The sequence below is a fragment of the Camelus bactrianus genome, chromosome 2, assembly GCF_048773025.1.
Source record: "Camelus bactrianus isolate YW-2024 breed Bactrian camel chromosome 2, ASM4877302v1, whole genome shotgun sequence".
Taxonomy (NCBI): Eukaryota; Metazoa; Chordata; class Mammalia; order Artiodactyla; family Camelidae; genus Camelus; species Camelus bactrianus.
This window is the reverse complement of record NC_133540.1, coordinates 69810924-69828978: the sequence shown is the minus strand read 5'-3', so window position 1 is coordinate 69828978 and position 18055 is coordinate 69810924. Positions and strand designations below refer to the sequence as shown.

The window sequence follows — 18055 nt, the reverse complement described above, 5'->3', positions numbered from 1 at the left end:
AAATTATGTCTCCTCCCACTCCAATACAGATTATTATGCCCTCTTTGGTACTATATGCCGTGGATGTGAATTTCCCATAGAAGCTGGCGACATGTTCCTGGAAGCTCTGGGCTATACCTGGCATGACACTTGCTTTGTATGCTCAGTAAGTAAACTCTTATTTCCAAATTAAAGGAGCACAGTATGGCCAGTTCTAGCCTAGGCATTAAATGGAAATAACAGTTTTTGTATTTTTCAGTACTTCAGACTTTAAAGTATTTTTACACTGATTTTGAAAGTTGTTTATTAAAAGTTTTGGTACTTTTTGAAATTATTTGGCACACAGTAAGATGCTTACCCCTTTAGAGAAAAATCATATTTTATACATTTTTGTCTATAAGGAGAAGCTATGTATTTCTTAAAACAGTAAGTCTTCTACTTTTTTTTTTTTAATACTCTCTTACTGGTGTGTTTTTAGTAATTTTGAGGAGCATAGACACTTCTTAAAATAGAAGTAAATAATTATAAAAATCTTATATTAACTTATCACTGGAGTACACTATATTTGATCTGTTTCCTTATCAATAGTCTATGAATACTTTTTTGAGACTATAATGAACATACAGTAATATAGTTAATTGCCTCTTTCATTTGATATTTTAATATTTTTGGTTTTATTTTAATGATGAGGATAGATTCAGAGATTAACATTAACCTAAGATGTGTAGTATTTAAATTTAGAAGTAAATATCTAATAAAGGTATTGTCAGTTGTTTGATTTTTTTTTTAATTCAATTTAGTATCTTCAGTGGTTTACAGTACCCATTATATGAAGGGGGAAAAGTCTTGTTAATTGAAGTCAAATGATTTCCCCTAACATTATCATTGAACCCTGTCTTGTTTACCTCCTTGATCTTTTAGACTTCATAAAATCTATAAAAAGCAACAACTTGTAGCAGATCTGCCTCCTCCTGTTCTCTGGTAGATCTGCTTAGGAGCATTAAAATTAACAAAGACAGTGGGAAAGACAAGAAGACCTAAATGTGCATAGTTAACTGAGGATATAATCATCCAGCAGCCAGATGTTGACTAGGGTTTTCACTGTAAGCAACAAAGAAATGAATTAAAAAGAATTCTCAGGTATTCTATGCCTGTGTATTTGGGGGCTTAGGAATGTGTGGCAAAGCAATTGTGTTGGGGTTTTGGGTTTGTTTTTCTGAATGCTTTGGTTCTCTACAATAGGAGGCAGATTTAAAGCATTGATTAGAATTTGAGAAGAGAAATTAATGTTACTTCTTTATGTGTTATTTTTTTCACTAGGGCCAAATATTCCCAGTAAAGGAAAATAATAATCAGTGAATTTTAAATAAATTAGAATGCATTCCAGGAGAAAGTCATTCTTCATTGCTTTTGAAAGATTACATGAAATATACTGGTAATCGTGAAATGTTAGAGGTCAGACACAACCAGTTAAAGTGCTTTGTCATATTCTTCATCGGGTGAAAAATCATTTTCCCCTTCTTGGGTACACTTGATAAAATACCGAAATTCTCTTAAATAATGCTTCTTTTTCAGGTATGTTGTGAAAGTTTGGAAGGTCAAACCTTTTTCTCCAAGAAGGACAAGCCACTTTGTAAGAAACATGCTCATTCTGTGAATTTTTGAAAGCCATCAATTCAGGAGAAGAGAAGAAAATCTGAAGAGAAAGAAGAGATTTAAAATACCGATTAATTTTTAGATTTAATATTTATATGGAGTTTTGAAAAATAATTAGTGCCCCTGAAGGGATAAATTCCAAGCTTTGAAAACCAAGTCTATGAGGAAATATTTGGCTTCATAAAGAGACAGTTTGGCATTTATTATTACTTTTTTCCTGTATTTTCTCCCCATAAAATAACTTTTATAAAAACCAATTTCCTGGTTGACTATTAAATTCATCTTAGAATAAATTAGTGAAGAATTAAATTTTAGAATAAAAACCTTCAACCTCTATGCTGAAATAATTAATTATGCCTTCTTTCCTTGTTAGGTAGTTATGAGTAAATCTATAAAAGGCAATGAAAATGCCTTACACTTAATCAACAAGTGAAACTTTTTTTTAATAGTGTTTATCTTTAAAACAGTAAATAGGAGTTTAAACAGAGGATTTTATCAGTGGTGGTGTCATTTTTTAAAAAACTATACATTTTTTGTCTTTACAGTTGATCATTCCAGTAGGAAAGGCCAATGAGATTTTGATCAAAATGTGTTATGCCAATAAGAGATGTTATATTTTTCTCCGATTCCCCCACTCCAAAAAAGCCACCATATAGCTTATAAATTTCAGATGTTTGCCTTTTATTAAAATACAACTTTTTATTCATATGTATGTTTCACCACCTATATCAAACTTTATTTTTTCCCCTTCTTCATGCTGAGGTAAAGAGCAAGTTGAATAACTTTGGACTCTGACGGTTTTCTCTCTCTTTAAAGAGAATGAATAGAAAAGAATGTGGTTGGGAATTATGGTAACTGAGAGGATTGGATCAAAATTTTTAAAAAATTTCCCCTTTTCAGACAATGCATCAGTTAGATCCGTTTCAGAGTTGTACTCCTGACTGATGGAAGTTTGAAAGTTCTCTTTACAGAATAATTTTGTTCTTCAGTTCTACGTCAGAAAAATAAAAGATTGGCTTGGGGAATGTGATAAAAATTTAGATTTCTTTTTTTCTTTTAGTAGTTCTTTCTCAATAATAAATGAACCACTTCCAGTTGTAATCACGCAGTTTGGAAAATGTTTATTCACAGAGGTTTGGTAGTATAGAGGGAAACATGATTAATTACTCAGACTGGCCTGTTACTTGTTTTCTTTATTTTAGGGAAAAGATAAGCAGCTACCACATGAAAACAGAAAAACAATTGTGGTAGAATCATGGATCCTGTTGATATTTGTTGATAGTTTTTTTGTTTCCAAAACAAACAGAAGCCCATGATCACGGGAAGGTATAGTTTAAATTTGTTTGGAGAAGGTGCTCTTACAGTGGACACTGAGCCCCAAGCTCTGCCTGTCCTAGCCGGCACCTACAACTTCTCTTCCACTGTGTGTATGTTTGTCAGAGAGGGGGATTTAAGGCTACAATATTTGTTTAACCTCCCTAAGAACTTTTCAAGGTATCTGTCCTTGAAAGCTGCTAATTTATGGTCTAGCAGATTTATATTATATGCAGATAATAATTAACTGGGGCTAAAAGAATGAGAAAGGTGATACCAAGTAGCAAACTGAATGCTTCACCAGTAGCAACCCCAGACTACCTCCTCACCCTGCATCTTGTAGGGAGGCAGGAAGTTTTCTGTTCTGTTTTTTAAAAGCTGGAACTGAATTGTGCATTATTTCCTATTGCTGCTGAAACCACCTATAGAAGACATGCTGGCTAATGTGCACTGTCACATATCAATGTCAGTCTTTCGCTTTACACGACATAAAATAAGCTGGTGGTTTTGTTTTGGTGTGGTAGAGATTTTTTTAAATTTAGTTTTACCTTTCTCAATTATATGTCAAGATAGTATTTGATAAATCAATGGCATTTGAATGGCATTTGGGTATTTCCTTCAAAGAATTTTATTTGACCTGAATTTCTTATAAAGTTATCTTACATTAGGATTTCATTTTTATTACACTTTTATTTCTACATATTATTCATGGAGCATAATGTTGCATTTCTCTAAATTTTATCCCTAAAAGAATAATGTTGCTTCCTAATTTATCATTTTGTCTTTGTGCTTTGCCCTTCTCTTCTGTGGCGAAGCCTTCTATTTGTTGCTAAAACAGTGAATCCTGTGAGATAAATATTGATTATAACCCAGAAGAATCTCTGTATTTTACAGTGGGGAATGCCATATTTAATACACCAGCAGTAATCTTTTAATAACTGGCAGAGCACTTTATTCTTCTGGTGAGCTCCCTGAATATTTATTTTTCTGATTATAAATATTCCATATCAGTAGCATTTTTTAAAATTATTACCTCTATTGTAGAGTGTTTCTTTAGTCTCTCTAGCTGTATATTTTGGAATGCTGTGCTTAGGGTAGTACAGATGAAAATCACAGTACATGATTCCAAAACATCTACTTGGATTTCCCAGTTTCTAAATGTTAATGATGGGTTCAAACGTATAACATTCTCCAAGGACTGAATGTTGCTCACTGAAATAGCAGCCAGAAAATAATGCCCCCTGCTTATGCTTGTAGCATGCAGATTTCCTATTGGTTCAGGTTACAGGTTCCATTTAGAGTCTAAAACTAAACCCTAATAATTTGGTCACTGTATTAAGACAAATAGAAATGAGTTTAAATCTTCAAAATATTAGTGCAGCATTATTGTTTAAAAATGATCTACAACAAAAAGGAATTCTTTGATACCATTTTCAAGGGGTACTGTATTAGTATCACTTTTACAGCAAATAATTCTTCCCCTTTCAAGTGGGAATCTAGGGTTATAGTCACATTTGTGTGATACGTGGAGTTAAGTCATCCCTGTCGAAAGGAGAGGTGTTACAGACATACAGGAAGGGAAAACACACTGAATAATTTCATACAAATTTAATGTGGCTTCAGTTTGTCCCGCTTCGTTCCCCGTAAGTTTTAAGGTATTGAATTTGGATTCTCAGTGTATCATTTGTCTTATGTATTAATCTCTATCTTCTGTTTCTTTACATTTTTCAGTTTGTTTATGTCTGTGCTATTTTTCTTTTGGATGTGTTTTCTAATTAAAAACCACATGATAAATATAATCAGTATAGCAATACCTTAGTGTGCACATACTCAATAAATAAATGGCTGCAGTGATGTCGACAAGCTCTCCTGGTTTTTCTTTTTGGACGGCAAGTGGTTTCCATTAAGTCATCATGGGGAAAAACATGTTCACAAGGTAGGATGAGATGTAATAATTCTCAGGAGAATTCCTCTTTTATGGTATTTGCCAGCCAAAATGTCCCAGAAACAAAATATTTGAAAATACTGTCACATTTATTCTGCTTTAATCCATATTTATGCTCTTCATGTAGCATGTATACAATAAGTGGTTGTAAATTAATAGATCAGTATGCTCTATCGTCTTAAAAATTATTTGTTGCTGAAATCACTTATTGGAATAACCTGTCATGTCAAGCGTTATACTGTATCATATGTCATGTTCAGACAACATCCATCATCATCTACATTCTCACTTTTCTCATTGACCAGTGTGTGTTACTTCATTCTTGACTCACCCTGATCTCATTAGCTAACTTTTCTGTAACTAGGTAGGCTCACCTATTCCTTGTTTGTTTATTGGTTTGAGTTCAGATTTTTTTCCCAACTGTATAAAGTTGAGAGGAATGTTACTGTTGCAAGCTGTATACTGGAAATAAAAGACAAATTCAAGTCTATTTGCTCACAGTATATTAAACTCCAGAAGCCAAACTTATAAGGGCATCGAGTCTGCATCTGACATTTTAATAGCTGCTGCTTGGTTTCTATCAATCACGTCATTGCACATTAAAATGCACCGACAAAATAAGAGATCTGTCATTCCTTCGTTAAGAAACAGTAATCCAGTACAAGATTTATAGGCTTAAGACTCAACAGTGTGTTCACAATAAATCCCCATTCAGTGCTCACACCAGAACAAGCCTCCCTGTCGTCCAATGTTTTCTGGTCAGAATGTCCCCAATATAAGATTATCAAAGGTTTTCTTACAGAACTACATATAAAATCCTTCTTGCCAGCAAAAGCTTAATTTAGGTTGGCGGTTTCCCTTTTTGAGTCCTCTCAGACAAGATCTTGGTTATATCAGAAACACATAGGACCTGATGTATTATTAGCAGGCCTGGTGTTAATTAGGGAGAATTACCAGAAAGAGTTTGCTTCGTGGGAATTTATTACAGAATCACCCTTGACTGATGGCAGAATAGGAGTTGCTGAGAGAGAGCAGCTCCCACTCATAACCACTAATTAATAAGGTGCCAAAATTCCGCAGAGGGGGTTTCATCCCAAGTGTGGGAGCCTCACAGGGAAAATGGTTCCTTTGCAGTATTTAAAATTTAAAAGAGGAAAGGGGCTGGGACACACGGTTACCCAACAGAAATCTCAGACTGGTACGGTTTTGTGTTGTACTCATGAATGAGGGCATTTAACACGGGAAGCACCCCGTCCAAAAGTTTGTGAGAGAATTACTTTCCCTCCAGGTCAAAAGTAGCCTGTAGATTTACCATACTAAGAAGATAGGCATAGTATTTTTAATGTGGCAAGTGTCTGATTCATGCAACTGTTCATTTTATGAAGCAAATGTAGAATAAGCTATTTGTCTGTGGTATTATATTACTGAACTTTTACTCTTTAGTCTGTGATTTAGAAGGAGGCAAGATTGCATTGATGATTAATAAGAAAGGTGTGGCTTCCACACCTTCAGCACAGAGCTGGGGAAAAGCAAGGTGTGTTTAATGATTGGCACTAATAGCAGAGATCTGGGGGAGCCCTATTAAATGATTGCCAAGAAGGAAATTTTCTTGTGTCTGTAACTGTGTTAATCATATACAATAAAGCTCAGAGCTGTTGCTTAGTTGTAAAGAAGAAAACATTTCCATGTGAGAAAAGCACTGATCCCTGACCTCGGGGAGAAAAATAAAACAAGTTAGAATTCACAGAGTATAATTTGTCAATTTCTCTTTGGTTCCTGAGGAAAATGACTTCCGTGCCAGTTCCACGAATTGATTGACGTGGTTTCTAATGGATCCATATTTCAAAGGACAAAGTTTTGTTTTAATAATTGGGTTCCAAGTTAGTTTTTCATCCTCATGTTCTAAATGATCACATTTGCTTTCTAGTTCAAATATACTTAGGTTTGTTTTTATTTTTTTCTTTCCTTTTTTCTTTTGCTTGTAAAGCACACACAGCTGATACTCTTCTAAGCACTTAAAAATATCATTGTTTGCCTGTTTTAGGTATTTTAGTAGACTATAGTATCTTTAGAGTTGTGGAGTATTTTTTTCCTGGTGTATCACTGATACGCCTAACTGTTCCCTTGGTAAGTAGGAAAGTAAATTGAACTCCAGTGACTTCTACCAGTATTAATTTCTGTGCAAATAAAAGTCTTTGCTTAGGTGACTTCATATTAATGTCGTCTGACCCTGGAAGCTTTCTCTATCCTGTTTGCTTGAGAATCTGGACAATCTCAGGCCCCCCTTGTTGAATGAAATGGCGAGCAGGAGAATCCATGGAGCATTTCAGGTATGAACTTTGGAATATAAGTTAAAGTAATCCTGACTTTCTCAGCTGAAACTTATTTATTCTGCTCTGTTAAATTATTATGCAACTGCTTAATAATTTTTCTGGTACTACTTAAATGCTTCAAGTAAAGATGAACTTAATAAGCAAGATGAGAGGCACTGAAGTGAACCCAGGACTTATGCCTGAAAAGATATAAATCAATGATATGAATATACTATAGCTTTCTTATGCTGGAATCAGGGAGTTCTAGATGATCTTTAACAATATATCAACATAATATAGATGTTGAGAGTATAAATTAGAGCTTGGGGAGGAAATGTGTTTTATTACTCAGCCTGGGTCCCATCAGGAGACAGATAACCTAACAGTAACCTAACAGGAGAAGTTTAATGTGAAGAATTATTAAGCTATGATAGGAAAGTAACTATGAAAATATAAAAAGAGCTCTAAAGGGTAACATAGGGCTGAGAGAAGGGACCCAAGGAAGGCCAACCTTACAAGGGGGTCAGACTTTGTTGAAGGAAGTGTGGTTGCAGCCCACACGACAGAGAAGTTTTCTGGACCAGAGCTGACCCTCAGTTGCCCAGAGCTAAGAAACAACCCTCTGAATACAGGTAAGCTAAGATTGGTGGGTGGGTGTGTGCAAAGGGAGCTGGGGTACTGCTATGGGTGCAAGGCCTGAAGTACACAATATCCACATGAAGAGACCTGTGACAAGGTGGTCAGGGATATGAGGTCACGGAGGGACTGTGCACTCTAGACGCATAGCTGTGGCAGATCTCCACCAGGTGTCTCCAACCACATGCTCCATGAGTGGACCATGCTGCTGGTGCAAGAAAAAGCAAGATGCAGCACCTGGACCCAGGAAGAGAAGCCTTTTACTTCTGCAATATTCCTTCAGCTTCCTTGGCTGACAGCTGACAAAGCTTAACACTGTGCTCACGATAAAGCACTGATTGCTTTTTCCAAGGTCTACCCTCTAAACATGCAGTATAATCGAACAGTTCTGAATTTAACTGGATATATTCTAAGATATAACAGAAAGGTTTTTTAAATGAGTTTATTTTATTATACTGTAATGCTTTCCTATAGCTAAAATGAGTAAAACATTCTTAATTGAAACTTTGTGCTATTGAATTGGAATATCACTTAACAGAAGTTTTTCTGTATAAACCTAAAGTCCTATCAAAGAGAAAAACTGGATTCTTTCATATTCAGTAATAGAAAGCAAAGAGATTAACAATTTCCCCTTCACAGTAAACCATGAAGGATCAAGTCCAGTGGCTCTATAATAATAACTTACATATAGTAAAGTCATTGCAATTTGTGTAACATGTTATCTCATCTGTTACACTAAGGTATACTAATACACTATAAGGTTCTAATAATTGGAGAAACTGGGTGTCAAGTATTTTTAACCCACATAATAGAGATGAGAAAATGAAAACTCAGAGAAATGATTCTCTAACAACATAGTTATTAACTGGAAAATCTGAGACTTAGACTTCTTAAAAGATTAGGGAGAAAAATTATTATTTCTTACACGTTCCCTGAGAGTCCCTCTTTTTAATAAGGGAGAATTTCCATATATTCAGTTAGTAAAGGGTAGTTTTAGGAATTACTTAATTTTGATAGAATATATAAAACTTAAAAGCTGTATCATCCAGATGGCAAACAGGCACATGAAAAGATGCCCAATAGCACTAATTATTAGGGAAATGCAAATCAAAACTACAAGTGTCACCTCACACTAGTCAAAATGGCCATCATTAAAAAATTGATAATAAATGCTAGAGAAGGTATGGATATAAGGGAGCCCTCCTACACTGTTGGTGGGAATATAAATTGGTGCAGCCACTATGGAAAACAGTATGAAGTTTCCTTAAAAAACTAAAAATAGACTTACCATATGATCCAGCAATCCTCTTGGGCATATATCTGGAGAAAACTACAATTCAAAAAGATACATACACCCCAATGTTCATAGCAGCACTATTTACAATAGCCAAGGCATGGAAACAGCCTAAATGCCCATCAACAGATGACTGGAGAAAGAAGATGTGTGTGTATGCATGTGGGTGCGCGTGCGTAATGGAATACTACTAGGCCATGAAAAAGAATGAAATAATGCCATTTGCAGAAATATGGATGAACCTAGAGATTATTAAATGAAGTCAGACAGAGAAAGACACATCTTATGACATCACTTATATGTGGAATCTAAAAAAAAAAAATGATACAAATGAACTTATTTACAAACCAGAAACAGACTCACAGACAGAAAACAAACTATGGTTACCAAAGGGGAAAGGGGTGAGGGAGAGATAAATTAGGAGTTTGGGATTAACATATACACACTACTATATGTAAAACAGATAAACAACAATAATATACTGTATAGCACAGGGAACTATACTCAATTTCTTGTAATAATCTATAATGGAAAAGAATCTAAATATATATATATATATATATGTATGTATATGTATAACTGAATCCCTTTGCTCTACACCTGAAATTAATATTGTAAATCAACTACACTTCAATAAAAATAAAAATTTTTTAAAAAGCCATATCTATCTGACTTGTACAGTTGCCTGCCACACAGATGTCAGTATTTGGGAGGTTTGCAATTGGACCATCTGTTCATCAAGGGAATTTGTGATGTGGTAGCCCTCTCTGCAATGCACCATTTGCTGTTCTTTCTGTTGGTTCAGTTTCAAAGAAGCACAAGATAATGGGAGTAAGTTAAGTTAGTTTGAAGTGGAGATAACACCAGATGTGATACCAAACAAATGAGAAGTCCATAGGAAATACAATTGCAATTACTTCTGTACTCAGAGGTCAATAATGACCTATTTATAACATGCTGGAAAACAGGTTATGGTCGTTGACACCCAGTTCACTGTTACCTCTGCAGTGTGATGAAGTTAGTTCCAGGCTGTGATTGAAGAGTGGAAGATGGAAAAGGTGAGAGCTTGGTGAGAAACTGCATATACGTCCAATTATGCTGACAAGGTTGCCTAAGATTTTTTTTTTACTCAATTGAAATAAAATCTCTCTGCTATTTGGTAATGGCAGGCACCACTGCTAAGTCCACTGAAGCATAGCTGGAAAATCCAGCTGCCCTCACATCTGTTTTGCATGACCTTTCAATCATCAGCAAATACTTCTGCCCCTAGGAATGGAAGTCTGGGTCGGCTATGGCCATGGGACTTTCTAAGCTATCACTATGGAAAACATATTGAAACAAAATTCACGCATGCCATGTACTGTGCCCAGAAATTAGAGACTTGTCTGGGTAGTGTTAAGGTTTTGACCTATCAAGAGTGCTCACACCTGCTTCTTACATTCAAGTTGTTAATCCATGGTTCACAAAATAAGACACATTATGAAATATGTGAATGGACTTCTCTGGCTTAAGTCTTAAGTGTTCAGGCTCTTAAACTAGTTCAAACTAAAGTAATGTTGATGAAACTGTGTTTTTTAGGCGTCTAACGATTACATTTATTATATGTCAGAAACCTGTGTGATTTGACTTTACTCTCAGCTTCTTTGAGAGCCCTGACTTGCTTGACTTCCAGGTTGTAATGAAATGTTTTGAAAATTTAAAAAAGAGGGGAAAAATCACTAAAGAATTTCTTGAAAGGATTGTGATAAATTTCACTCTCACATTAATAAATTTCCTTCTCACACTAACCCGATGGGGAGCCAATAGACTAAGTTCCAGAACACAGTTCAGTTTATCTCAAGACTGACTTCAGCTGTTGTCAAAGTAGAGCAGTTATACTGAACTTAAAAGCTGTTTGTAAATGTCCGAGTCAAGCATTCAAAGGGCTGGGACTTTGTTTAGGAGGAATACAGGCACTGGTATTTGATAAGCCTGAGTGTGATTCTTGATCTAAAGTATCTCATTCAACCTCATGAAGTTCTCTCCCCAAGAATCACCCTAGTAAATTACAGTTTTCTCCCTCTCAGTGTTTCCAGGAATGTTTAGATGGGCACCCTGGGAAATTAACCAGCAGACCAACCTCCTTCACTGTCGTTCCCTCTCAGGAAAACTTCTGACCTTGGAAAAGCTACAGAATTTGGCTGAGTCTGTGGAGTTTTTTTGCTTTTTCGTGTTTGTTTTCTCTAATGTGTCCCTTCAGCATCTCGGAGGATAATTCTCCACTGTCTTGGAGAATTGTTGAGACACAAATGAGATAGTGTATGTAACCCTGCCAGAGCCACAAACAACCTACTCAGCCTTTTCTTCTGGTATCAACAATAAGAGATGCTACTCAAAAAGCAAATTCAAATTGCTGGTCCTCTGTTCAGAAAACGAGCCGTATTATGTAATACGTGAATGGACTGCTATAGTTTAAATCGTGTTTCCCAAACAATATATTTGACCACGAACTGCTTTATTTAAAAAACATCTATTAATACCTTATTCTACATAATACAATTGGGGAAATACTGTCTCATCTTTTTTCTCTTTTTAGGGTGTACACTCTAAGTCATGTCTGTCTTCACTTTTTTTTTTTTTTAATTTTTAATGTAGGTACTGGGGATGAAGTCCAGGACCTCATGTATGCTAAGCATACGCTCTACCACTGAGCTATACTCACCAGCCCCGTCTTCACTTTCTAAACAAGGGTACTCAAACTTTGTTGTGTGTCAGAATCTTCTGGACAGAACTAGATTTTTAAGCCTCATCCCTAGAGTTTCGAATTTAGTAGATCTGGAGCAGGTGAAAATCTGCCTTTCTGCTGAGCTCCCAGGTGACGCTGATCCCGCTGATCCCAAGACCACTCCTCGGGAAGCACCTGATGTAGATCTAGGCCAACGCTTCTCACTTTAATATGCAAATACCCTGAGGATCCTGTTAGAAGGCATGCGCGGGCCCACCCCGGAGGCTCTGATTGGCTGGGACGGGGGTGGCGTGACTATATTTGCAATGTCACTTCGCTCCTGCTGGTGCTGCCGCGCCGCAGAGCGGAGTTGGCGGAGGGGTTCGCTCGCTCGGATGTCCTGAAACATTGGTCGGAAGCTTTCGGCGACTGCAGGTAGAAACGAACGTTTTCTCTCTTCCTGTGGCGTCTAAAATCAGAGACTCACGCCTCAGTTTATGAAATTTAGATACCTAGAAAAAAGAGGATTTACTCTGGGGATTTTTGCAAGTTTTTACCCACCTCTTTTTCTTTCCAGAGTTCTGTGGCACTCGTGGGAAGCAGAGCAGATAAAACAGGTTCCGCACAGACCTGGCTGTTTCCTGAGCTGAAACAGTAAATGCCGCAGTCAGTGTGCAGCCCCCAAGTTAGGCGTTAAATTAAGTCTCACGTGGTACGGTTTCCCCATCATTCCGTATTAGGAATTTTCCTAACCTGTAAGATAAACTTCATGGGGAGGTGAGGGAGTTGGGTGCGGCAGTAAGTTAGAGAAGAGCACCCGCGGAGCCAGGAGTAATGCATTTGGGTGTTTGATTACTAATTATTTCTCTGATCCCGGAGATAGCTTGGGTCCAATCCTGACCAGACCGTCCATCTCTATAAAAATTAGATCAGTGGTTTCTACGTTTTGATTGTTTTAGTAACTCTTGAAACATCTTCAGAAGCGACTACATAGAAGAGCCCAGAGGTAAGCATTTGGCACGTTAATTTCTTAGGGTTTTTTGTTTTTTAAGCAACAGATAGTTCTAATTTGCAAAACCTTCAAAGAAACTCTGGATTCTTCAGATTCTCAGAAACAAGATTTGTAAACTGTTTAACTGGAAGGCGGCCTAAATTTCTTCCAATGCGACATTCAACCACCTGTGGGATTGTGGATTTGTTCTGATTGATACACACCCATTCACATTCTCTGCAATGACTCAAGCTTCTCCTGAAGAATAATTTGTTTTTGTTTTTAATCATAATCCCTTTTCTTCAGTGCTCTCCCCTCTAAAACTAACAAGCAAGTTTTTGTTTGTTTTCTTTTCAAACTATTGGAAACTACTTGGTCTAGGAGTTGGAGTGGGAGGAGGAAAGGTTGGTTGTCTGCAGCCGCACGGGGAGGTCTGGGAGTTGCTCTGTTTTCTTAGCTGTGCTGTGCAAATGAACTGAAGGTTTAACACTTAGGTGCTGTTTGAAGATATAATACAACAGAGCCCAGAGGAGGGAGTGCAGGGCCGCCATGGACGGCCTGGCCCGAGGCCCCTCGGTACAGCTGCTCTGGGAGCTGCGAAGCTAAAATTTGTTGCCATGGCTTAGACCTAAACAAACCCCTGCCTGTTCTGGTATGTAGATTATGTTCTTCGAGGACAGCACTGCTCACTCATTTTGCATCCATCTGTGTGACATACGGGTTTCAATCATTCCTCCACCGTCTCCCATTCTAAAGCTGCAGTCTGTTACATGATATAGTGCCTTGTCACTTAGCAGCAGACGCCATGGCGTTGGAATCAGCCTGTTCCTCCAGATTTTCCCTGGCTATACTGGAACCTCTGTCCTCAGGGACCTTGCTGTGGGACCACCTTGCAGGCGTTAATACTTTTCCCACTAAGCCCTCTTGGACAGAGGCCAGGGTGGATGCTGTTCTCAGCGGAGTAATGAAGATTCCAGGATACGTTTAGGTTAATGTGGAGGCAAGAGAGCACAGCATCCCTCTCTTCATCAGGCTCATCTTAATTTCCTGTCTCTCTCTCTCTACTCACCCTCTGGGAAATGACTCTTTTTGGTTTTTTCTAGTACAATGATATTTGGCCTGATTCTTTAGGTTTCCTCCATCTCAGGACGCAGAAGCAATTTTAAGAACCGGAAGGTCTCCTAGAAAACAGCAAAATAACATTTCTAATTTCATGTAACATAGTAGGATGCTAGCAGATACATAGACATGTTTGTCAGTATAAAGTGTAACAGGTGAAAACTACAGAACTTACAGACAGAAAGCACAGATAACTTTAATCTGAGCAGCACGCACACATACTTTCCCTGTATTAGTGATGTCAGTGGTATTTTCCTGGCAACGGAGAGAAAGGTGCTATGTGGTCTGCATAGTCAGACTTAAAAGATGCAAATGAGTGTCATGAGGAAGGCTCCTGGTTGGCCCTGGATTCTTGAAGGAATTTGTGTTGATCTTTAAGGGGCCATTTTGTTACCTGAGGTGTCGCACACATGTTTTCAATCTTGGAATGGGTGGGAAAAACCATCACTGGTAACAAGTCATGTTTATATCAGCTCTGAGAGCAAAATGTTAAATCTCATCCCACAAAACATTTCTGCAAGGGAGTTGAAAGGACATGGTCTATATACAGTGGTTCCTCATCCATTCTTTTCACATGTTCATTCATTGAACAAACATGTATCAGAGCACCTAGCATTTTCCATGCAGCACTGAAGTCACTGGGAATTTAACACAAGTCTCTTCCCTCCAAAAGTGTATGTTCCATCAGGAGAGGCACAGTGAACAAAGTTGCAATTGAACATACAGAGTATCGGGTGGTAAATGGAGCAAAATAAAGATGGGTGGAGGAAAGGCCAGGTAGGTGGGGGTGAACCAGAGAGGAAACAAGGGAGGGAGCCACGTGGTATTTGGAGGAAGGTTGTTCCAGGCCAAGGAAAAACCTTGGCACATTTAGAGAACGGCCAAGAGCCAATGTGGCTGAAGTGAGTGGGAGAGAGGGGAGACTAGGGAGGAGAGAAAGTGATTGGGAAGGTCCCAGAGGGCCTGGTGGGCCATTTTAAGGACTTGAGCTGTTAACTTTAACGGTAAATGGTTAACAAATCCCTCAGGTTGGCATATGTTATTGTCTCTCTGTCTCTCTCTTGGTCCCCACGTCTGAGGCAGATTTTTGGCAACTGGTGGACCACATTCCAATGTCTGAATGAATGAAGGCCTGAGTGTCTGCTGCGTACTAACCACCTTTGACTTTTACTGTGATTTGCTCACAGGGCAGGGCTTCCTGAACACTCTATTTTTGGCTTGTAAGAGAAATTATGTAGTTCTCATCTTGATGAAATTTCACAAGTCTGGACTCCGTCTAATTTCCGCAATACAAACTTTAGTAGTCTTCAGTTTTCCTTTCCTTGTTCCTTGGCCTGGAGGGAGCTTGTTCTCACGGCGCTGCCACACTGAGAGATGAGCCTTCGATGACCCTCGCTCAGGTCAGCCCTCGGGGGGGGGGGGGGATGGGCTTCCCCTAGAATTCTTAAGGGCCAGGATGGGTGGGAAGTTGGTGAAATGATCAGATGTTTTAAGTTGCTGAAGGCCCAGGAGATTAGATGGTACCTGCGTCCACAGCTGAAGGGAATCACGTCTGCCTTCTTCCCACCATCCCTCCGAAGAGGTGTCATGGAACTTCACTTTAAAAGTCTGAGATGCTTGTTTCATTTGTCATTGATGACCTCCCAAAGTGTTGCTAACCACTGTTTTAGAGAGCTGCCAGGCTTTGGGGAAATCACATTGTAATCTCCACCCCAAACATTTTTGTCCAGGAAAAGTAACTGTCAGGAACAGCTTAAAGGTTAAAGGGAGTCCCTGAAACATCATAAATGTGTGTGTGTTAAGAGTGTGGACTTGGTTGGTGGTGGGTGGGGATGTCAGTGGATGGTGTGGCTGGGCCCAGTGGACCTTGTTTATCTGGGTAAAGAAAACGGCTTCCTTGGCCGCCTTCCTCCACCTTGCCCTCTGCTCGTCTTGAGTTACTGCCCAGCTGGACAGCATTCAGCTTGTTCTTCAAACTGCTCTCTAGCCATGCAACAAAGTGTTCAAGTCTTTATAGATACTTCCCTCTAAATACACATAACAATGTTTGATACTCGGGACAGTGTTTGTTCCTTCTGGAATCCAGATACATGTGTGCATTTGCCAATCTGTGTGGCTAGTTTGAGCTTTGGAAGACTATCAACAGTTGACAGTTGATCACTTATCCCAAGTAGGAAAGGCTCATTAGTGTCGTGTCCCATTACCACCCTCCTCGACCAATCAGTCATCAGAATAATTCCTGCAAACACGCCTAATTCTGTTTCCAGATCACCACCTCTGTGTGACATCATGGGAGCTTAGTGCAAATAAATCTCCAGAGAAACCTGTGCTGGACAGATATTGAAATGGATTGCCGCAGGAGAGCATTACTTATCTCCTTAGAGAGCAAGGTTTATCGCTAAAGCAAGGTTTTGACAAAAAACACTCCTGGGGATCCACGTACCTGGGTGTAGCCAAAGCATTTCAGCATCAAGTCTGGACATAGCCCAGAGCAAAATTAGAGCAGAATCTTATTAGCAGCTCAGAACCAGGATGTTCGGGGTACAAGGGGAAGCAGCTGTGGCAACATATTCTAGCTATTATTGATACTACTGCTGTTTAACCAGCAAGGTTGGAGAGGCTCCTAGTTGTGGCTGCTGAAATTGTCCCTGTTGGTGTTGAAAAGGCAATTGTTGAAGACAAAGCTGCCTCCCTTCCAAGTCTTGAATTATCCTTAGTGGAAATTTTGTGTCACTGCAGGGGCTAGTATATGGCTTTCTGTATGGGAGGATGCTCAGGATCAAAATGGAAACTTACACAACTTCTAAGCATGTTCTTTTCAGATTCACTCCTCCTGAGGTTATAAACTGAAAGTGGGAGTTGATTATTTTCAACATATTCTCTTAAATCCAGAATGGGACAAAGAAATGACCAAAAAAATTGGTGACAGCAAAAATACTTATGGAGGATAAGGCAGAGAAGTCACTGCAGATTTAGCTGGTCTGAAAGGGCAGTGTAAAGGAGTGGGATATATAGTTAGGCCTCACGTTTGTACAGAATCCAGGAGAATGGCAGGTGGAGAGCAGACCCAAGTAGAGAACCGAGATGTGTCCAAGGATACTTCCAGTCTGGAAGGAGTAGGGCAAAGGTCGGGGGGACGGTGGGCATTTAATAACCCAGAAGGTAAGAATTAGTGACTTTAAAGCTAGGGAAACTGAGGTTCAAAATAGTTAGTTTTTCACAAGGTAGTGAATGATAGAATCAGAACTTGGATGGCGGTCTTTCTTCAAAGCCCATGTTCTGTGCCTTCATCTATAAGTCAGAAGTGTTGGATTCACTTTGATTCCGAGAACATAATGAAGAGAGATGTTCAGATTAAGCCCCTTAAAAGTCAGAGCTACATGAGAGTCTTGATTATCAGAATTTTTGTTCTGTATGTCAGAAATGGGAAATCAGCAGTCTATCTCCCAGTTTGCAATCTTTGGCCATCAGATTAAAAAAATTTTAAACATAGTTGCCAACTGCTAAAACACTGAAGATTATATACCCCAGAGTGAGAATTCTGTCTTGGCTCTAGGAAGGTTTGGCAGCTTTTGCCTTTCTGATGGGAAGGTGCTGGAACCCAGCAGCTGCCATTCCTTCTCAGGGGCACGGGCTCCTCAGTTGGCTCCCGTGACCCTGCAGGCTCATCTCCCCATCATCTGCCTGCCCCTGCCAACCTTTGAGATCCAGGCCCCCGACTTAATAACGAAGAGCCACGAGTGCTCTCAGTAGGAGAGGAGTGCGATGAAGGAAGAGTTTTAAGAGGTAAGAAAAAGGACAAAGTGATAGATGAAAACAGGTCTTTAAATTTGGCTCATAGGGCGCTTCATGCACTTGCTAGCAATCCTGAATATTCACCCCCTCCGTTCAAATCTCCCCAGTAAACAAGCTATTCTGGGGAGCAGTGTATGATTTGTAAGGTGAAGGAGCCAATAAGTGTGTAATGTTAGTGTTGGGAGGTACGTTAGCAGCTGAGTCCAGCCCTTGTTTTTAAGAGCTGAGGACAGAAAGGCCTGTCTAGGAAAAGCGATTGTACCCCAGGTGGCCTGGAGTGAGAGCTGTTCTCCACTGAATGTATGAGAAA

At 38.9% G+C, this 18055-nt stretch overlaps 1 protein-coding gene across 11 annotated transcripts in view; it reads left to right on the top strand.

Moving 5' to 3' along the window:
- PDLIM5 (PDZ and LIM domain 5) overlaps positions 1-4812 on the top strand; it is a 185413-nt gene extending 180601 nt beyond the window's left edge. For all 11 annotated transcript variants that reach the window (XM_074343691.1, XM_074343728.1, XM_074343686.1 and 8 more), the window contains 2 exons: positions 30-145; positions 1555-4812. In XM_074343691.1, the coding sequence (XP_074199792.1) occupies positions 30-145; positions 1555-1644 (206 nt within the window). In that variant the 3' untranslated portion in view covers positions 1645-4812. The remainder of the gene's footprint in view (positions 1-29; positions 146-1554) is intronic.
- Positions 4813-18055: the final 13243 nt, after the last annotated feature.